We start from the raw sequence: 21914 nt of genomic DNA on the forward strand, positions 1-21914 counted from the left end.
GGGAGAGCTGGGGGTGCTGGGCACAGGGGCTGCACACGAGCCCAGGTGTGCCCAGGTGGGCAAGGGGCTGATGGCACCTGGGCTGTGCCAGGGCGGGGATTGTCCCCTGTGCTGGGCACTGTGTGACACCTCGACACCGTGTGCCCAGTTCTGGTCCTGTAGGAGAGCCCTGGAGGGGCTGGAGCGTGTCCAGGGCAGGGAACGGAGCTGGAAGGGGCTGCAGAATCCCTGAGGGAGCTGGAAGGGGCTGCAGAATCCCTGAGGGAGCTGGAAGGGGCTGCAGAATCCCTGAGGAGCTGGAAGGGGCTGCAGAATCCCTGAGGAGCTGGAAGGGGCTGCAGAATCCCTGAGGGGCTGGAAGGGGCTGAGGCTGGAGCAAAGGAGGCTCAGGGGCCCTCGTGGCTCTGCACAAGTCCCTGCCAGGAGGGCACAGCCGGGGGGGTCGGGCTCTGCTGCCAGGGAACAGGGACAGGAGCAGAGGGAGCGGCCTCAGGCTGGCCCAGGGCAGGCTCAGCTGGGACAGCAGCAGCAATTTGCCCATGGAAAGGGAGCTCAGGCCCTGGCAGGGGCTGCCCAGGGAGCTTTGCAGTGCCCATCCCTGCAGGTGTGCCCTGGAGGTGGCACTGAGTGCTCTGGGCTGGGCACAAGGTGGGCACAGCTGGCACTGCATGGGCTGTGCCAGCCTCAGGGATTTGGGGATCCTGAGGGAGAGCAGCTCCAGCTCATGGGCAAGAACACAAACATGAGAAGAACACTGGTTATTTTAATCTGTCTTTTCAGTGTGTTTGTCCTCCTTTGACTCCGACTAATTTCTGTTGCCTGAATTAGTTATTGATGTGTGGGGCTGCTGCAGAGCTGATTCACAGATCAAACACAAATCAGCAGCTCTGAGACGTGCTGAAGATAATGAAATCCATAATATTTCCACTGATTTAATATACCTACCTCCTTTATTTCCCCCAAGTCTTAGAATACGGAGCTGCAGAGCTGGAATATTTATAAATCTGTGCTGATACAAAAGGAGGTTCCTCACGAGGCACAAGAGCAAACCTGGCCTATTTCCCTGCTCAATCCCTGATCCAGCTCCTGCCGTGGCAGCCCAGCGGGTAAGAAATCCCCTCACCCAGGTGGGCCCTGCTGCCCTGAGGGTCACAGCGTTTGTGGGATCTGTGTTTGCTTCCCCCAAGGTGTCCTCAGCAGCTCTTCCTCCAGCACAGAGCCCCCGGCCAAGGAGAAGGGAAAAAATACAAATATCATATTTAAATATATATATATAATACATAAATAAAGTATATAAATAGTCCCTTTTCACACCTGTGGGAGGTTCTCAATTTAGTTGTGCAGGAACTGAGCTTTGCACATAGAGGAAAGGATGGAATTGGGTTGTTTTGAAGCTGTTTAGGAACCTCCCTCTACCCAGAGCACTGGATATGGGGGATCATGGGGGAATTTGGGATGCTGAGAGATGAAGTGATAAACTGCACAATCAAATCCAGTGTGATAAACTGCACAATCAAATCCAGTGTGGGCTCATTCCTTTGGGGTGTACCTGCTCAGGTGGGGCCCTGCAGACCCCTCAGGGCTGTACCTGCTCTTCTTGATGTTTTATGCCCTTTATAATAAATACATAATATGAACATATACTATATACTATATACTATATACTATATACTATATACTATATACTATATACTATATACTATATAATATATAACACAAAGGCACCACAATTCCCCACCCCTGGCAGTGCCCAAGGCCAGGCTGGGCATTGGAGCAGCTGGGACAGTGGGAGGTGTCCCTGCCATGCCAAGGGTGGCACTGGGTGGGATTTAGGGTCCCTCCCATGCCAAATCCCTCTGGAATTCCGTGGTTCCAGGATTTTGTGATGGGTCAGTTCCTGATCCATGTGGAACCACCTGTGCCTGGCACAGGACAGCCCAGAGCTCCTTTCTGGGCACCCTGCACCCCCCCATTGCCAAAACCCACCTCAAAACCCACCCCAAAACACATCTGGAGCTGCTGTTTGCAAATATGATTTTGCTGTGTGGATAATGAGTTAATTCATGCCTAATTCAGGAAATGAAGATCTTAATTGGGTTTGTGCTAGAACTTTCTGCTTCCACAAAGTGTTATTGATTTTCTTCTTCCAAAAATAAATTTCCAAATTATGGGCAGTGGTTGAATGCCAGAGGGAGATGACACCATGGTTAATTGTGGATGATGCTGTGCGCTGTCTGCCTGGGTGTCACTGAGGGCTGTGCTGCAAGGGAAGGAGCAGCCCCAGCCAAGGGCAGCTGCTGGCAGGCTCTGAGAGCCCCATAAACCTGCTCAGCCCTCACTGTAGCCCCATGCATGGCTGTGCTGCAGGAGGAGCAGCATAAACCACAGTTCTGTGTGCTGGGAGCCAGCCTGGCACTGCTGAGGAGTCCCTTGGCTGGGGAACATGAAACAGGAAAGCCTTATCAATATGATTGCCTGGCAGAAGATTTTGAGAAAATGGAAACTATCAGTGAGATTGAAATGAAAGCAAGCTCTGAGATCCCTCAGTTACTGAACAACTGGAAAACAATGGTGTGGCTGGCTGAAGGTGATCCCCTTTGGATGAAACAACACCCTCTGCTTGCAGGCGGGCCCAGGGTCAGAGCAGACCCTACAGCTTGGCAGAAGGGCCCAAAGAGGAGTTTTTAGGGTTTAAAATGTTACACAGTATGGTAATGTAGTGATTCTTATAGGCTGTATGGAAATGCTATAGGATTTGTATATTGTACTGGATTGGTTAAGTGAGAATTAGAATATTCAACACAGAAGATGATTTATTGTATTGTAATGGGAACCGCACGCTCTTAGCTCCTAGCTCTTACTCTTACCTCTTGTCTCTTAGTTCTTGCCTTTTATGCTCTTACCCCTTTTACTCTCTTATGCTTTTACTCAATTACCCTCTCATCCTCTCTCCCCCTCTCTTCTCTCAGTCCTGCTCTGAGCTGTGTTTGGCAGCTCCCAGCAGGGCCCTGCGCCCAGGCCCTGTGCAATGAACCCCAAATCCCAGCAGGGCCCTGTGCAATGAACCCCAAATCCCAGCAGGGCCCTCTGCAATAAACCCCAAATCCCAGCAGGGCCCTGCGCCCAGGCCCTGTGCAATGAACCCCAAATCCCAGCAGGGCCCTGCACCCAGGCCCCGTGCAATGAACCCCAAGTTCCTGACCTGGCTGCAGAGATCTCTCGTCTCCATCCATCCCTACCATCCTACCCCCAATGCTCCTACACCCCTTCCCACCCCAAACCTTCCCGTGGGGTCCCAACGGGAGCTTCTGCCTTGAAAATTGAAATTGGAGTAAGGAACCTTCTGTGTGTCTGCTTGGTGCTCACCCACAGAGGGTGGGGGTGGGCACAGGGGGCACCAGGATGGAGATGGTGCCCATGGGGAGGTGGGCAAGGGGAGCCAGGACCTTCCCAAACCTGTGCAGAATGCCAGGTTCTGGAACCAAAGCTGGAACAGCCCATGCAGTGCCAGCTGTGCCCACCTTGTGCCCAGCCCAGAGCACTCAGTGCCACCTCCAGGGCACACCTGCAGGGATGGGCACTGCAAAGCTCCCTGGGCAGCCCCTGCCAAGGCCTGAGCTCCCTTTCCATGGGCAAATTGCTGCTGCTGTCCCAGCTGAGCCTGCCCTGGCCCAGCCTGAGGCTGTCTGCTTTTGTCCTGGTTTTATCATAGGATCACAAAATGGTTTGGAACCTCAAAGCCCTGCCAGCCCACCCTGCCATGGCAGGGACACCTCCCACTGTCCCCAGTGTCCAGCCTGGCCTTGGGCACTGCCAGGGATGCAAGGGCAGCCCCAGCTGCTCTGGGCACCCTGTGCCAGGGCCTGCCCACCCTGCCAGGGAACAATTCCTCATGGCCAAGATCCCACCCAGCCCTGCCCTCTGGCACTGGCAGCCATTCCCTGGGTGCTGTCCCTGCAGGCCTTGTCCCCAGTCCCTCTGCAGCTCTGCTGGAGCCCCTGCAGGCCCTGGCACACCCCCAGCCCTGGCTGTGCCCTGCCAAAGGTGTGGGGTAGGAGCTGGGGGCACCCCCCAGACAATGGCAGCACCACACCATGGTCCAGCTCTGCACCCATCACTCACCACCTGTGTGTGAAACTCATCACATTATCAAAAACCTCTCCAAATACCATTTCTGATTATGAATCAGTAGGTGTGAACCATGGTGGGTGGGAAGGAAGGAAATGAGCTTTAAGGTCCTTTCAACCCATTCTTTGATTCTGTGATGGTTCTGTCAATCCCGTGGCTGCTTTCTTGGTCTCTGCTCTTTTTTTAGAAACCTTTTGTGGATTTTGCTCCCATCTTTGTTTCCCGGTGTGAAGTCCCTCTCTCTGTCTGTATCTCTCTCTAAATATGCTACAGACCCACGTGCAACTACACAGATATAAAATCTATAAAATGCACAGATATAAAATCTATAAAATACACAGATATAAAATCTATAAAATCTCCCTTGCCATAAATCGGGCAGCCAGGGGAGGAAGGCACCAGGGCTGGATCACTCCACTTTCCCAAATGCAAAAAAAGAGAAAACAAACAATGGGAAGGATTCCACTGAGTGATGAATGGAAAAAAGATATTTGCTTTTACAAATAGACTTTAGGTTTGCTGATAAATGAAATTAGACATTGAAGGATGAAAGAAACAGTGGGGAAGAAAAAACCTTAAATTCCATAAGAATTAAAAGTGAAAAGGGAGGGTTATACATTAGAGGGAAAGCTCTGGTATCAGGCATTTTGGGAAGTCTGAACCTCTCAAGTACCTCAGAAATGGGGAAAACCCCCCTAAATTCCATAAGAATTAAGAATTTAAAGGGAGGGTTATACATTAGAGGGGAATCTCTGGTATCAGGTGTTTTGGGAAGTCTGAACCACTCAAGTACCTCAGAAATGGGGAAAGAGAAAGGGAAATGCGGCTGGAAAATTGGGATAAAAAGGAGGCTGAGTCCTCCAAAAACTGGAGAGATCCCAGGGGAATGCCCCATGGCCTCTCCCTTTATTGGAATAAAGTAAAAGGACTCCTCTGTCTCCTTTTTGGACATAAACCTCTGATGTTTGTGGATTAATTTTCCTAGTACTTCAAACCTTTCCATGTTGATTCTGTGCTGATGAAAAGGGACCCTGAAAGTCCAGCTGGGGCAATAATTACAAATAATAATTATAAATTCCCCTCATTCTCTCAAGTGTTGGCTGCCCCTGGATACCTGGAAGTTTCCAGGGCCAGGGTGGACACTGGGGCTGGAGCAGCCTGGGACAGTGAAGGTGTCCCTGCCATGGCTGGGGGGGCACTGGGTGGGCTCTGACGTCCCTCCCCACCCAAACCAGTCTGGGATTCTATGAGGAGCCTGAGACAAATTTAAATCAATCTATGATTATGTGAAAAGTTATGCAACAAGTGCTAACTCCCAGCTGATCAGAGACCCACACTGTTATAAATGATCACCCAGAAAAATCCAAATTAATAAATGCGAAATATTTTATTTTCGCGGAATACGGTCCTCAAAAAGCTACAGCCAAAGAGGCAGCGTCCAGCCCGGGATTGGTGCTGGGTGAACCTGGATCCAACCTCTACTGCATCAGATCTCCCTCTGCTCACAAATGCCATCTCCAAAGGAGTTCTCTGTCCTTGGGCTGCTTGTGGTCAGAGACTCGTTGGATTTTACAATTTTTATAATATACATTTTCTCCTTAAGCATGAATTACTCTATAACATATATTACAGCGCCCGTCTCCCGGTGGTCCCTGCCCTGAACCCCCTGGTGCAGAGCTGGAAAACAGCCCCAGTGATCCACCCGAGGGACCCAGATGCAGGGCCAGCATGGTGCCCAAAGCCAGAATCCTCCTTCCATCCCCTCCAGCCTGGAGCCCAGGGTGCCCATTCCCTCATGCCAGTCACCTTGTGAAAAACGCCAATCGCTTGGTTTTAAAATTTTAAAAGTTTAATGATAATAAAATGGTTATAAAATTAGTAATACAATTAGAGTAATAATAATTTGGACAGTTTGGATTAGGACAATATGAGATAACAGAAACAAAAAGTTATGGACAGTCTGGGTACCTTTTCTGGGCAAAATAAGCCCAAAAAAGGACCCATGTTAACAAGGATTAACACTTAAAAACAATAACCTGTTGCATATTCATACACCTCATCCATGATGCATAAATTCCATTCAAACACAGGATTCTGTCTGGGCAGGGTCAGCTTCTTCCTCTGAATCCTAACAGCACCTTCGAGGCAGGACGAAGTTCATTTCTTCTGATAATGGGGCAATAAATTCTCTTTCTCTGAAAGATTCAGGTGTCCTGTTGCTGCTATCTGGTACAAGCACCTCATTCCTTTCTTAAAAAGACATCTCACACACATGGTTTCCATTTTAACATTATGTTATAACCTAAACTATATTTAAGACACTACTTAAAAAAATTAATACAGCATAACTATCTAACATAACACATCTAATATTCATTTCAATATTTGCGAAAAGCCAATAATAAAATACCCATTTTTCACAACCTCCTGCTGTCCTCTCCAGCCTGGCTGCTCATGGGCAATATCCCCTCCTGGCAGAAATTCCCTGTGTTCCCCCCCATCCCTGTCACCTCTCCATGGCACAGCTCCCCTCCACCGAGGGATGGGTTGTGACAATCCACATTACCCCTCTCCCATGTTGGGATGCCCACTCTCTGCAGGGCCCTGTGGCAGAGCTGCCCTCCCTGCAGGCACAGCAGAAACAGGGCTGCTGGGAGCAGGATTTCACTGGAATTCACTGCCGAGAGGGGATTTGGTCTCTGCAGAAATACACAGTGTTCCCAGAGCTGTGTTTTTGTTTGCAACGTCCCCGTTCAGTGCAGGCTGTGAAAGTGTCAGTTCCCAGAGCTGTGTGACCCTCTGGGCTCCTCAGCTTTCACTGCACAGCCAGAGTGAGTCACATCTCTGCAGTGATGGAGACAAGAACTGGTGGGCACAAACCCAGCAATGTGACTGCCGTGTCCTTGGAGGGTCTGCAGGGGAGTGTGTGGGATTTCCTGTCCCATGACACCATCTGCTCAGCCCGTAAACCTTTTGGGAACACCAGGAAAATCTGTCCCAGTGCCCAGGCTCTGCTCCCAGTGAGGACAGGCTGCTCTGGAGGGAGCTCCAGGGAGCCCTGGGTGTGCAGGGCCGCCCCAATCGGCCTGGGATGTGTGGGGCTGCAGGGCATGGCCAGTCCTCAGGCACACCGAGGTGCATAAGTGACTTTGCTAGTGTTCACAGGGGTCCCAGGATGAGGGAAGAGACAGGGATCTGACTCCATGTTTCAGAAGGCTGATTTATTATTTTATTATATATATATTATATTAAAACTATACTAAAAGAATAGAAGAAAGGATTTCATCAGAAGGCTAGCTAAGAGTAGAAAAAGAAAGAATGAATAACAAAGGTTTGTGTCTTGGACAGAGAGTCCAAGCCAGCTGACTGTGATTGGCCATTAATTAGAAACAACCACATGAGACCAATCACAGATGCACCTGTTGCATTCCACAGCAGCAGATAATCATTGTTTGCATTTTGTTCCTGAGGCCTCCCAGCTTCTCAGGAGGAAAAACCCTAAGGAAAGGATTTTTCATAAAATGTGTCTGTGACAAGTGACATGTTTCATACCTGGGCTGCTGGGCTGCCCCTCTCAGAGCATCCAGGGCTCACTGAGGAGCTCAGCCCATCCCAGAGCAATTCCTCCTGATTAACCAGCCTGGAATGGTGTAAAATAATCCTCCCTGCAAGGAGATTCCTGCTGGCTTTGTGCTGCCTGCAGGCTCCTGCAAGGCCCTTTCCTGGTGGGGCTGGGCTCATCCTCTGGGACATCTCAGCCCAGCCTGCTCCTTATCCCAGGAGCTGAGTGGGCAAGGAGGAGAAAGAGAAAGGGAAACCACAGAATGACACACTGGTTTGGGTAGGGAGGGACCCCAAATCCCACCCAGTGCCACCCCTGCCATGGCAGGGACACCTCCCACTGTCCCCAGTGCCCAGCCTGGCCTTGGGCACTGCCAGGGGTGCAGGGGCAGCCCCAGCTGCTCTGGGCACCCTGTGCCAGGGCCTGCCCACCCTGCCAGGGAACAATTCCTCATGGCCAGGATCCCACCCAGCCCTGCCCTCTGGCACTGGCAGCCATTCCCTGGGTGCTGTCCCTGCAGGCCTTGTCCCCAGTCCCTCTGCAGCTCTGCTGGAGCCCCTGCAGGCCCTGCCAGGGGCTCTGAGCTCTCCCTGCAGCTTCTCCTCTCCAGGTGAGCACCCCCAGCTCTCCCAGCCTGGCTCCAGAGCAGCTCTTGGAGCATCTCCATAGCTCCTCTGGCCTGGTTCCAGTAGCCCCATGTCCCTGTTTCAGGGTCCCAGGGCTGGGCTCTCTCGAGCTGGGGTCTCTGGTTCTGCTGCCCTTGCTGTGGGATGGCGCAGGCCTGAGCCATGGCCTGTGCCCCCTCGGGGCTCCCCTCGCTCCCAAACCCTGCTGCTCCCCAGCTGTTCCCACTGACAGCCATTCTCTGCCTCCCTTTAATCATTGACAGCACCTCCAGCCTTCCCAGCAGGGCCTGTTTGCTCTGCTCTGTTTGACTTTCCACAGCAGCACCCACAGCAATAATGGACAGGACAATTTTTCTGCAAGTGCCTCCCAGCTGTCGCTGCCTTTCCCCACCTGCATTTCCCCAGCCCTGGGCCTGCACACTGTATTTGCCACGCCAGAATTCCATTTGGCCAGCAAACAGTCTGAGTGTCAACATCCCCTTCACAGCAGCACCAGCACAGGCATTAGGGCAGGCAGGAGCTCAGGATGCTCTCAGGGATGGGAAACTTCTGCTCTGAGCCAGCCTGGAGAGGAGAAGCTGCAGGGAGAGCTCCGAGCCCCTGGCAGGGCCTGCAGGGGCTCCAGCAGAGCTGCAGAGGGACTGGGGACAAGGCCTGCAGGGACAGCACCCAGGGAATGGCTGCCAGTGCCAGAGGGCAGGGCTGGGTGGGATCCTGGCCATGAGGAATTGTTCCCTGGCAGGGTGGGCAGGCCCTGGTACAGGGTGCCCAGAGCAGCTGGGGCTGCCCCTGCATCCCTGGCAGTGCCCAAGGCCAGGCTGGACACTGGGGACAGGGGGAGGTGTCCCTGCCATGGCAGGGTGGCACTGGGTGGGATTTGGGGTCCCTCCCTACCCAAAGCTCTTGAAGATGATGAATAAATGACACTGCCTCACTTCATTCTTATTCTGACCAACATTTGTGTTCTGTACCAATCTCACATTTTAGCCCCGTGTCTGACATTCCTTTGGTATCAGCTGACCCCACACTGCCCCACCAGAGATTCAGCTGGGCTTGTGGTGATGGATTTGAAAGAGATTTCATTCACAGGAAGGACGAAGTGTCTCTGCAGCACAACTTTCTTATCAGTAAAATCAAAACTTTCATACCTCATCTGCTCTGCAAAAGAAAAAAAATGGGTCCTAAGGAGTTAAAGGAGTTAAGGAAACCAGCTCTGACCCAGAGTCTGATCTGGGATACTCTGATGCATTCCACTGAGATATTTGTCCTCTTTGTTGTTTTAGGATCAGCCTCTGAACTCCTCTGCTTCTCTACTTTGGGATTTCACCATCCTGTGAAGGCCCAGGGCACCTCCTTGTAACCCAACACGAACAGTGTGAGCCTGAGGGTGGTCACACCTTCATTGGGAGAGTGTGCTGTACCCGGGAACCGGGCATGGGCTGATGCTCTGAGCTGTGTGAGCACACAGAATCCTCTGTTTGCATCAGGCACCAGCAGCCAGAGCAGCCCTGGCTCTGGGTGAGCACGTTCCACACATTAACCCCAGCCTGAGAACGCAGCAGAGCATCAGTGGGGCCACATGGCCTGCATGTTTGACATGGGACACACAAAGGGGTACAGGGCTTTGCACATGATGAGAGAAACCTCCCTCTCGGAGTTTAGCTGTTTATTGCAGCCCCGAGATGTGCAGGATGTCTCTGTTTCGGCCCGCATGTCCGAAGAACGAGGCAGAGCTCTTCAGTTTTTGGTCTTGAGGTTGTTTATTAATTCTTATCTATAAATTTTTCTTTCTGCCCAGCTGAGATCTGCTCAGCAGGGCAGCCAGCAGCACTCTGACCACCCTCAGGGCAGTGTTGTCTTTTTATACTACCAAAAAAAAAAGAAAAAAAAAGCTAGACAAGTTCCCAAGTTTCTCCATCTTGTCTCCAAAACCCCTATTGCAAAAATCCTAAAATCTACATTTTCACCCTGTGATAATTTTACTATTATACTATTTAAACTTCTGTGACTTTCAAATCCTCATACAAAGCTGGTAATTTGCTCCACAAGGCATAATCAAACCCTCAAGTGTTCTAAGCTGTGTGCGAGAGTCTCCAAACCGCTCAGCAAGGGACCCAGCAACTCTAAACACCCCAAAAAATGTGCTAAGGTCCAACACCTCCCAAAATGCAGCTTCTGAGTCTCCCCAGACCTGCACTGGGTGTCGCAGGTCTGGGGCTGCCTGTGAAGACCAAGGTGCCAGGGCAGGGGGGATGGCCTGGTGTGGAGCTCAGCTGCTCTGAGGTGAGCTGAGATGCTCTGGCAGTTCAAACGGGGAAACCTCAAACCAAACCCCAGCCCCAAACCCCCATCCCAGATCCCAAACACTTTGTTCCCTGCGGGGTGGCACCATGGGAAGTGTTTACAGCTTTCCAGGCCATGCAGAGACAAACCCTCAGATTTCCCAGGGCAGCTGTCCCAGGGCTGGACAATCCTTTCCATGGGCAAATTTCCACGCTGGTGTCCCAGACCTGTGCAGAGCCACGAGGGCCCCCCTGAGCTGATCTGTGACACCAGCCCCAAAGCAGCTCTCCATGAGCAGCACAGGCTCTGAGATCACTCAGCATCACAGTGCCCATGTACTGCTATAAATTCCCCTGCATCTTTCTCCCGTCCCTTCTGGAAGCAGAATCATCTGATAATGGTTTGCCAGATTGGATTTTGACCAGTTTGATGACATCCCAGTGATTTGTTTTGGAGAAATCACTGCGGAATTGCAGCATAATGTTGTTACTGCCTCTCCTCACAGCTCTGCCCTCATTTCCTCGCGTTGTTAGTGAGATGCTTGCTGCAATATTTTCCAAAAATCCCATTAAAACAAAGTGATAAAGGAGAATGGACACGCTCGGCCTTATGAGAATGAAACTACTTCAATCTGCAGAACATAAGATCTGTTGAGGAGATCAAAACACGAGGTCTTCTAAACCTTTTCAGAATTATATCCCTGGAAGTGTTCCAGGCCAGGCTGGAGAGGCTTTGGAGCAACCTGGTCTGGCGGAAGGTGGTGGAACAGGGTGGGCTTTAAGGTCCTTCCAAACCCAAACTGGCCTGGGATTCTATGATTCTGTATTCTGGAATTTTGGTGCCTTTAAACTTTGTGAAACAGAGTGAAGAAAAATGTGGAATTCACACGGCACTCAAGCACCTCAACCCTGCCTCCTTGATCTGGATGTGGCCAGGCAACCTGGAAACCCTGAAATGAATTCTTCCTAGGAAGGAAATCCTCCTGCAGAGCAGAGCACAGCTGTCCCTGTAAGCCCCTGGATCCACCTGGCCCGTTTTGGTCACCTGGGAATGCTCCAGAAATCAAAGTGGGCTTTTCAGTTACCCTTTATTGTTGCTTTGGCAGAGCAGTGGTGTCTCCACAGGCAACGCTGTGCCCTCTGCCCTGCCAGCCATGCTGGTGGAGCTGTGCTGGGGATGGGAGCTGGAGGAGGACTGGGAGGAATGACCAGGAATGAATGACCCTTGTTTGTGCAGGAGTCCCTGGTGTGGAGCTGGGTCTGGGCACTGCTGTCCCTGGAACCACCAAGCAGCAGGGGTGTCACAGCTGTGCCTGGCATCCTTTCCCCACCAGGGTGAATTTATTGCATCCCAGGTGTTATTTAGAACCAGAGAAACCCAGAATATCCTGAGTGGAAAGGGACCCACAGGGATTATTGATCCAGAGCCCACCAAGCCCAGCCTGGGCATCCCAAAGGCTCCTGGAGCTGTGGCAGCCTCGGGGCCGTGCCCATTCCCTGGGCAGCCTGGGCAGTGCCAGCACCCTCTGGGCAAGAGCCTTTCCCTGCTGTGCAGCCTGAGCTGGCCCGGCCCGGCCCCAGGCGCTCCCTGGCGCTGTCCCTGTCCCAGAGCAGAGCTCGGAGCTGTCCCTGCGCTGCCCCTCGGGAGGAGCTGCAGCCCCGGGGAGCTCTGAGCTCAGGCTGCTCCAGCCTGGGCTGCCCAGGGCACCTCGGGGCCCTGCTGACCCTGCCCCAGCCCCGTGTCCCTGCTCTGGGCCCTTTGAGGTGCCGCTCTCAGCCTGGCAGGGCTTCGGGCTCCGTTTCCAGCCAGGGATACCCGAGCTGTGCCCCTGAACCTCTCTGCCCTCCCTGCTCACTGTGGGCAAGCAGAAGCTGCTGTTTGCAGAGATGTCTCTGGGCTGTTTGATTTTCCATCCCGTGCACGGAGAATGGAGTCTGCTCCTGTGCAGCCCCACTCCCTGTGCCCCCCTGAGCCCCCGCTGGTTATCTCCCTGATGGACCCAGCCAGCCATTAGCTGTGTCAATGTTTGCCCCTGAAAGAAGAGCTCGTTCACTGGCCAGGAGGGCTCTGAGGCCATGGGATCCCGTGTGTCACTCACGGCAGCACAGAACTGGCCGATTCCCCTTGGCTTTACCTGGGGCTTGTGCTGATCCCAGTTAAAGTCACCATTTCCCTCCTGGGGCTGCTTTACCTGGGGTTTGTACTGATCCCAGTTAAAGTCACCATTTAAATTATTAATAATTATAAATTAAATATATCTTTATATATTAAAAAATATTAAACCATATTTATTTATTAAAATTTCTTTAATATATAGAAAGATGTATTAAAGAATATTAATAAATTGGTATGTGAGGTCACTGCTAGCACAAACCTTTCTGTGATTTTGATCGAGTAAAAGAGCAGGTTTTAACATGAGCTGAGAGTGGAATTATGGAACCCATCACTGCTGGATGTGGTGGGATCCCAAAGGATGTGCAAAAGGATCAGACAGGTGAGAGATTTTTTGTTTCCTATGAACCGCAGTGGCTGAGGTGCTGCTCTGCTCAGGAAACCTCTGAATTGATTGCCAGATGCTGGGACACCTGCCAAGGGAATGATAATCTGAAAATGACCTTCCCAAATGGCCATTAACAGCCACTCTTGGTGGCAGCATGGCAGGATGGAGGGTTCTTTGGTTTACTCAGTGGAATTGAACTCCAGGGTGGTTTGGCTGCACAGGAACCTCCAAGCCCATCCATTTCAGCCCCTCCATGGGCAGGAGCACCTTTCACTGGGGCAGGGTGCTCCAGCCTGGCCTGGAACCCTCCCAGGGATGGGGCACAGCTTGCTTTAAGCACCCTATTGCACGGTGTGAGACTGTTTGATCTTACCCCATGTGCTCCAAATCCTGCAGTGCCTCTGCTCTGTGCTCAGGCATCGCCCACACCGAGCTCCCCACGGGGATATCTCCCTGCTGTGCTCCCACCCAGCCTCTCTGGTGGTTTTCTGCTGAGCTCCCTTTCCCAGGGGTGCTGCTGAGGGTGGGGAGGGTGTGAGCAGCTTCCGGCTGTTTTCCCATCTTTAGGAAAGCAACAGGAGCTTTCCCAGGAGCCAGCTGGGATGGGCACAGCTCCCTTGGCACCACAGCAGGTGCTGGAAGTGTTTGTGCTTTAAGGCTGGGCCAGTGCCCATAAACTGAGCCTGCAGGGCAGAGTTCAGGGGGTCAGGGCTGGGAGGAGTGTGGGAAGGGATGTGAGGAGGGAGGGAAAAGGGCTGGAGGCTTGGTCATGGAATCCCACAGAATCCCAAATCCCCGGGGCTGGCACAGCCCTGCCAGCCCATGCAGTGCCAGCTGTGCCCACCTTGTGCCCAGCCCAGAGCACTCAGTGCCACCTCCAGGGCACACCTGCAGGGATGGGCACTGCAAAGCTCCCCGGGCAGCCCCTGGCAAGGCCTGAGCTCCCTTTCCATGGGCAAATTGCTGCTGCTGTCCCAGCTGAGCCTGCCCTGGCCCAGCCTGAGGCCGCTCCCTCTGCTCCTGTCCCTCCCATGTGAAAACCTTTACAAGACCCCATCCCTGGAGGTGCCCAAGGGAGGCCTGGCCCTGGCACTCGGTGCCCTGGGCTGGGAACAAGGTGGGGTTTGGGCACAGGTTGGACTCAGTGCTCTTGGACACTTCTCCAGTCTCAGTGATCCCAGGATTCTGTGAATTTCCTGGTGTCCATGGAGGGCAGTGCCCCAGCACAGAGGTGGCATTTAGGGCCAGAGGCTGCATTTTCTACCGACACCTCACATGAGATAAACCCATTTGCTCTCCCTGGCTGGTTCAGGCACAGAAACTGTGGTTAAATTCAGTTTCCACCCCGCAGCTGAGAGGGCAAAGATAAACTTATTGCCACCAGACATCTTGACACAAATGGCTCCTGGGCCACCCCAGGGGACACCTGGGGCTGTGTTTGCCTTCGTGACATCCAGTTTGTTTTTATTGTGCAATATATTCTGATTTTAATTAAGCATTTGGTGTCTCACCGGTCAAGGGGAGACAGCCAGAACTTCCCCTCTGTCATTCCCTGGGAGCGATGCTGCAAGCACTCCTCTTGCAAAATTTATGACTTCCACCACAGATTTACCCTCCCAATGAAAATTATGTGCATTGCCAGCGCTGTGGCTGCAGCAGTGGCAGCCATAAATCACCAGGAGCCATAAACATGTCACCAGCAAACTATCAGGAGAAAATCCTGCCTGCTGGGAGAGCAGCATAAATGGAAATGCTCATTTGCTGCACACACTCCTCCCGCTGCTTGCGCACGGGAGCGCGGCTGGGGCTCTGCTGAGTGGGCAGGGGCGGCGTTAAAAGGGCTGCCCTGGGGACAGGGACACGGACAGGGACAGGGGCAGGAGCAGGGACAGGGACAGGGACAGGGGCAGGAGCAGGGACAGGGACAGGGACACGGACAGGGACAGGGGCAGGAGCAGGGGCAGGGACAGGGACAGAGGCAGGAGCAGGGACAGGGACAGGGACAGAGGCAGGAGCAGGGACAGGGACAGGGACAGGGGCAGGAGCAGGGACAGGGACAGGGACAGGGACAGGGGCAGGAGCAGGGACACGGACAGGGACAGGGGCAGGAGCAGGGACAGGGACAGGGACAGAGGCAGGAGCAGGGACAGGGACAGAGGCAGGAGCAGGGACAGGGGCAGGAGCAGGGACAGGGACAGGGACACGGACACGGACACGGACACAGACACAGACATGGGATCTCCCTCTGCTCCTTGACACAGCTGAGCCCGAGAGACCCCAGCACCTCTGGTAAGTGCAGACATCTCCCTGAGCCCTTTGGTGGGACAATGACATGGGTGGGAGCTGTGCCCCATGGCTGGCACCTCCCTGAGCCCTTTGGTGGGACAGTGACACCGGTGGGATCTGTGCCCCTGAGCCCCTCTGATGGCACAGTGACACGGGTGGGAGCTGTGCCCCTGAGCCCTTTGGTGGGACAGTGACATGGGTGGCACAGTGACACGGGTGGGAGCTGTGCTCCAGGGCTGCTCCCTGAGCCCCTTGGGTGGCACAGTGACACCAGTGGTCCCCATGTCCCCAGTGCCACTGTGGTGGTGCCCATGTCCCCAGTGCCAGTCGGGTGGTCCCCATGTCCCCAGTGCCAGTTGGGTGGTCCCCATGTCCCCAGTGCCACTCTGATGGTGCCCGTGTCCCCAGTGCCAGTTGGGTGGTCCCCATGTCCCCAGTGCCACTTGCTGGTCCCCATGTCCCCAGTGCCAGTCGGGTGGTCCCCATGTCCCCAGTGCCACTCTGGTGGTCCCCATGTCCCCAGTGCCAGTCGGGTGGTCCCCGTGTCCCCAGTGCCAGTCGGGTGGTCACCAAAGTGGGTGGTTGCGTGGAGGGAGGGGCTGTTGCCATCTGCTGCCATCTCCTGTGGAGCCATGGTGGTGTCCATGGGCTGCGGCCAGGTGTGCCATCCAGCTGCTCTCCCACTCCTGGGGCCAGCTCAGCCGTGGCAATGTCCCTGGCCATGGTCCCTGTCCTGTCCCCAGTGTCACCAGGCAATGGGGCTCTCTGGGAGCTGCGTCCCCAGGGTCCCCCTGCTGATCTGTTGGTTTTCCAAAGCTCCAGCCCTGATCCTGCTCCCTTGGCGGAGCCCTCACCTGGCGCCTGGGCAGGCAGGGATGCTGCTGAGATAACAGCAAGGTCTCCTCTGTGGGGAGAAGCAGAGCTCTGAGCCTGCCCCAGCCCCAGCTTCCAGGGCCCTGCTCCTGCCCTCACTGACATAAACACCAGCATTTGTGTTACTGCTGAGCATTAAGGTCAGAGACAGGCAAAAATCAGGAGGTGGCTTTAGAGGCATGAGAAGGGACACCGTGTCCTCCATCAGGGTTCTGCCCTGGAGCCTGGCCTCTCCTCCCAGGCAGGCTGGGCTGCTCCAGGGGAGCAGGAGCCCCTCAGCATCGGGCAGGAGATGGATGCGGATGGATTGTGGATGGCTCAGCAGCCCCCTCCCAGGGCTGGCACCAACCCTGAACTCAGCATCCTCCAGGAATGGGAGGCTGGCTGCTCCCCTGAGCTCGGCTGCACGGCAAAGGGGCAGTGGCCATCCCTCACTGCCAGCCAGGACATCTTTTCCAATCTGGTTCTGTGGCTCTGTGATTCTGTGACAGACACGTGCCTGCTGTGAGCTGAGCTGTGAGTTACCTGCACACTCAGAAATACACAGAAACAGGAACAAGCCTGCCTGGTTGTTTATGTATTTCACACATTATATATGTGTGTGTATTTATACAAATCCCTTACAGACACACACATGGGACACGGAGGGGTAAAACCATCTGTGAGTGGAATCTGTAGCGTGTTGGGGCACAATACAAACAAGAGTAGCTCGGGGGGAGCAGAGTGAATAAATCCTGAAGTTCTGAGTGACCTCTGCACTGTGGTGGGAGTTGGACAAAGTCAGGTTTGAGGGAAAGTTTTCTTATAAGTGAAGCATCTCCTACAGACCCAGGGAGCTCTCAGCAGTCCCCTCTCTCCTTGGTGCTCCAAGAATCTCTTTTTCCATGTCCATTTTCCTGAGGAGCTGTTGAATCTCAGTGTCTTTGAGAGTTCTGGGTGCCTGCCAGAAGCTGTGCTCGGGGTCACAGGCCTGCACACACTCAGATTTTTTAGGTTTTTAACCCAGGCCCCAGTTGCAGGAGTCAGCAGAGTTATTTCAGTGCTCAGATCACAGGACTGTGGAATGCTCTGGGTAGAAAGAGACCTCACAGCCCATCCAATGCCACCCTTGCCATGGCAGAGACAAGGAGATCTTCCACCAGACCAGGTTCCTCCCAGCCCCAGGGTCTAACCTGGCCTTGGGCACTGCCAGGGATGCAGGGGCAGCCCCAGCTGCTCTGGGCACCCTGTGCCAGGGCTGCCCACCCTCCAGATGCTGCTGCATTGGCAGAAAGGGGCAGCTCTTGCCTTTGGGGGGCTCTGAGCCAGCAGTGAGGAGCAGAGGTACCGTGGGCAGTTTGCTGCGGTACCTCCAGGCTCTGTGGAGCACCAGGGGATGGATGCAGCAGCTGCCCCAAGCCCCCTGTGCTGCCCAGGCTCTGCTGAGGAAGGGCTCAGATTGCCCCTTCAGCACCTGGCACTGCAGGGCAGGGTGGTTCTGATGCCAACACGTGCCTCTGCCCTGCCTGCAGAAAACCAGATGGTTTGGGATTTTCCCCAGCTCCCATCAGTAATGTGCTGCCCTTTCCCTGGAGCAGGAAGATGTCTGTCCTTGCTAAGCTGCAGGATTTATTGTCACATTAGACTCTCAAGCTGAGAATCTAATGAAGAAAATCGTATTAGGACCCTAATAAATACGTCATGGAAGAACTGTCTGTAATCAACGATGAGCTGTGTTTCAGCAAACCCTCTGGCTCACAATCCAGGCACACTGTTGTATCCTGAGGAAGGTGCAGGAGCACTGAAGTCAGAAATATTTTTTTTTCTTTAATTAGCTCATTTTTTGGCATTAATTAGCTCCTCTTGCACCTTTGCTGCTTTCCCCCACCCAGCCAGCAGGTCACTGTGTCACTGAGGGTCTCAGGGACCCTGCAGCTTCTGCAGCACTGTCACAGGACATGCAGGATGTGCCAAGGCTCAGAGGTTCATGGGATCATTCATGTTGGAGAGCATTCTGAGCATCTCTGGCCCAACATCTGCCTCATGGCTGCGACATCTCATGGCTGTGTCCAGCTGGGTCCTGGAAACTCCTGTGCATGGAGATGTGCAGCCTCTGGGCAGCCTGCTCCAGTGCCTGAAGGGGGAACATTTCTCATTTCATTCAGTCTAAATCTCCCTCGTTTCAGCTCCCCCCTGCTGCCTCCCATCCCTGAAGATCCCAGTCCGGCTCCTTGATGCCTCCTTGGAGGAAGATCCTTCAAACAAATCTTCCCTTCTCAGGGCTGAACTCGCCTCTTTCCTGGATCATTCCAGGGTGTTCTCCACCCCACCTGTGTCACTGCTGAGCTGGAGCAGGCACTGCCATATCTCTGCCAAGGCCTCCTCCCCTCTGCTCTGGACCCTGTGTGAAACACCCCCACATTCCTCCCCTCCAGTTCATCCCCAGAGACTCTTCCAGGATCCTCCCAGGGCTCTGAACTTGGAACATCTTGGGCTTTGCCTTGTGCTTTGCCTTGTGCTTTGCCTTGGGCTTTGCCTTGGGCTTGCCTGTTGCCAACAGGCGTCCCAGGCCCCACACAGAGCCTGTGGATGTGTCTCGGAAGGTTGCAGTTTATCACAGCCCTGAGACACGTGCAAAGTCTCTGTTTGGGCCCACACGTTTGAAGAATGAGTCGGAGCTTTTCAGTTCTCGGTCTCAGAGTTGTTTATTGTTCCTTATCTATAAAAATTTTTCTCCTCTTCAGCCGAGGTTCGCTCAGCAGGACAGACAGAGGCACTCTTGACTGCCCCCACGGTGGTGTTATCTTTTCATACTAAAAACTACGTGTAACATGTTTACAATTACTTTCCAATACCTATCACCTGTATTAAACAGTGAGTTTCTACTCTAAACCAATCTGTAAGTGCCAACATCACAGCAGAAGATGGAGGTAGAGGAGAAGAAGAAGAAGAAGAAGAAGAAGAAGAAGAAGAAGAAGAAGAAGAAGAAGAAGAAGGAGGAAGAAGAAGAAGAAGGAGAAGAAGAAGAAGAAGAAGAAAAGAAGAAAGAAAGAAAGACTGGACATGCCCAAGTCCCTCCATCTTGTCCCCAAAACCCCTATTCTAAAAACCCCAAAATCTACTTTTTCACCCAGTGATAGTTTTATTATTACACTACTTAAACTTCTGTGGCTTTCAGGTCTTCATACAAAGCTGGTAATTGGCTGCACGGGTCATTACCAAGCCCACAGGTGTTCTGGGCTGTGTGCCAGGGTCTCTGAGCCCCCTGGCAGGGGTCCCAGCAACTCTGGAGACCCGGAGGGATGCACTGAGTTCTGACAGGCGTGCAGGGTTTTGCTCATTTATTCGCCTCCCCCTGGCAGGAAGGCTGTGGAAAGAGCAGGGCTTGGCTGTGAGTACGCCTGAAAATCCACCTTGCCCTGGGAACCATCTCCTGAGCTAAGAGCAGGAGGGTCTGAGTGGCTGGTTCTCTGTGCTGCTGGAAATTGTGGAATCCCAGGCTGGGTCAGGCAGGGAGGGCCATTGCAGACCATCCTGTTCCACCCTGCCACAGGCCCAGGCTGCTCCAAGCTGGCACTGAACACTTGCAGGGATGGGGCAGCCACAGCTGCTCTGGGCACCCAGGGCCAGTGCCAACAAATTTTGCATTTGTTTCCAGTGTTGATTTCCTAAATAAGAAGTGTCAGGGTTAATCTTTCACAATTTTCACACCTTTTGATATCCACTTGGCATAAAAAAGCAGCCTTGGCTCAGCAGCTTGGTCGTGCTTGGGATGAGCATGGAAAAGGCGTTTGCTCACTGCACAGAGCATCTCAAACCCTGGAATTTGCGGGTGACTCTGAAACAGTGGAGTGGTTTCCTTTTCATTTTAAAGCATTTCAAGTATTTATTTTTTCCCCCCTCTTTATCAACAAAAGCTGTGCATCCTTTTCTTTCAGTTTGAGGTTACATGGGTGGACAGGAGTGTAGCTGTGTGTTTGGGGTTTAATGAGTGAGCAGGAGTGTAGCTGTGTGTTTGGGGTTACATGGGTGAACAGGAGCTGTGTGTTTCCTTCAGTTTGGAGTTTAATGAGTGAACAGGAGTGTAGCTGTGTGTTTGGGGTTACATGGGTGAACAGGAGCTGTGTGTTTCCCTCAGTTTGGGGTTACATGGGTGCACAGGAGCTGTGTGTGGCACCGTTCCCAGCCAGCTCAGGGATCCCTGCAGATGCTGGTGGGCAGCTGGAGGGATGTGCAGCTCCTCTGCTCAGCACAGAGTCCAGCACTGTGGGGTTTGTGTCGTTGGTTTGTTTTAGGTCTAGGCCATGTGAGAGCTGAGCTGGGATGGAGCATGACTCACACACCCCCTGGGAATTCAATGGCTCCTTCCATCAGCCTTCAGCTTTCCTCATGATGGGCATCCCGGGCCTGGAGGCCCTTCACCCCTGGATCTCCATCCCCTTCTGTGCCCTGTACCTCTCTGCTCTGCTGGGGAACTGCGTGATCCTGTTCATCATCAGGAGGACCCCGAGCCTGCACGAGCCCATGTACTATTTCCTGTGCATGCTGGCCCTCACGGACCTGGGGCTGGCCCTGTGCACCCTGCCCACCACGCTGGGCCTCTTCTGGTTCGGCGCGCGCCGCATCGGCTTCGACGCCTGCCTCACGCAGATGTACTTCATCCACATCCTGTCCTTCATCGAGTCCTCCGTGCTGCTGGCCATGGCCTTCGACCGCTTCATGGCCATCTCGCACCCGCTGCGGCACGCGGCCATCCTCACCAGGAGCACCGTGCTCAAGATAGGCCTGGCCATCGTGCTCAGGGGCGTGCTCTCGCTGCTGCCCATCCCCTTCCTGCTCCGGAGGCTGACCTACTGCGGCAGCACCGAGCTGTCCCACTCCTTCTGCTTCCACCCCGACATCATGAACCTGGCCTGCGCCGACATCAAGGTCAACGTCTTCTACGGCATGATCATCCTCCTGTCCACCGTGGGCACGGACTTCATCTTCATCGTGCTCTCCTACATCCTCATCATCAGAACCGTGCTCAGCCTCACCACCAGGGAGGAGTGCCTCAAGGCCCTGAACACCTGTGTGTCCCACATCTGTGCTGTGCTCGTGTTCTTCATCCCCATGATCGGGCTGTCCATGATCCACCGCTTCGGGAAGAACGTCCCTCCCCTGGTGAACACCTTGGTGGCCTACACCTACCTCATCATCCCCCCTGCCCTCAACCCCGTCATCTACAGCATCAAATCCACCCACATCCGGGAGGCCCTGCTCAGGGCCCTGTGCAAGAAGCGGGGCTCTCACTGGTAGCTTCCTCCTCCAGAGGTTCTGCCAGGAGGTGCTGATGGACTGGGCTGTGTGTCAGAGCTCTGGGACTGGGCTGTCTGTCTGTGTGTCAGACCCCTGGCACTGGGCTGTGTGTCAGACCCCTGGGCTGGGCTGTGTGTCTGTCAGACCCCTGGGCTGTCTGTCTGTCTGTGTGTCAGATCCCTGGCACTGGGCTGTCTGTCAGCTCTCTGGGACTGGTTTCTCTGTCAGACCCCTGGGGCTGGTTCCTTGCTCAGAGCTCTTGGCCTGGTTTCCCACCCAGAGATGCTGGTCTGCTCTCTTGGGGCTCCATCCATGCAGGTTGCTGCCAGAGAAAAGAGCAGCAGATCCACTGGTGTGCTGTATCCCAGCCCAGAGCTGT

General features: G+C 53.7%; 1 protein-coding gene across 1 annotated transcript; it reads left to right on the forward strand.

Moving 5' to 3' along the window:
• Window positions 1-15303: 15303 nt before the first annotated feature.
• Window positions 15304-21535, forward strand: LOC131080230 (olfactory receptor 51G2-like). The gene is made up of 2 exons (XM_058018378.1): window positions 15304-15388; window positions 20533-21535. Exon 2 carries the CDS (start codon window positions 20561-20563, stop codon window positions 21533-21535), a length of 975 nt encoding a protein of 324 aa, XP_057874361.1. The 5' UTR covers window positions 15304-15388; window positions 20533-20560.
• Window positions 21536-21914: the final 379 nt, after the last annotated feature.

Source organism: Melospiza georgiana, chromosome 2 (assembly GCF_028018845.1).
Source record: "Melospiza georgiana isolate bMelGeo1 chromosome 2, bMelGeo1.pri, whole genome shotgun sequence".
Classification (NCBI taxonomy): Eukaryota; Metazoa; Chordata; class Aves; order Passeriformes; family Passerellidae; genus Melospiza; species Melospiza georgiana.

What these genes read in the sequence shown, in the direction of transcription:
- LOC131080230 (XM_058018378.1), top strand. Translation starts at nt 20,561, where the DNA reads ATGGAGCATGACTCACACACCCCCTGGGAATTCAATGGCTCCTTCCAT.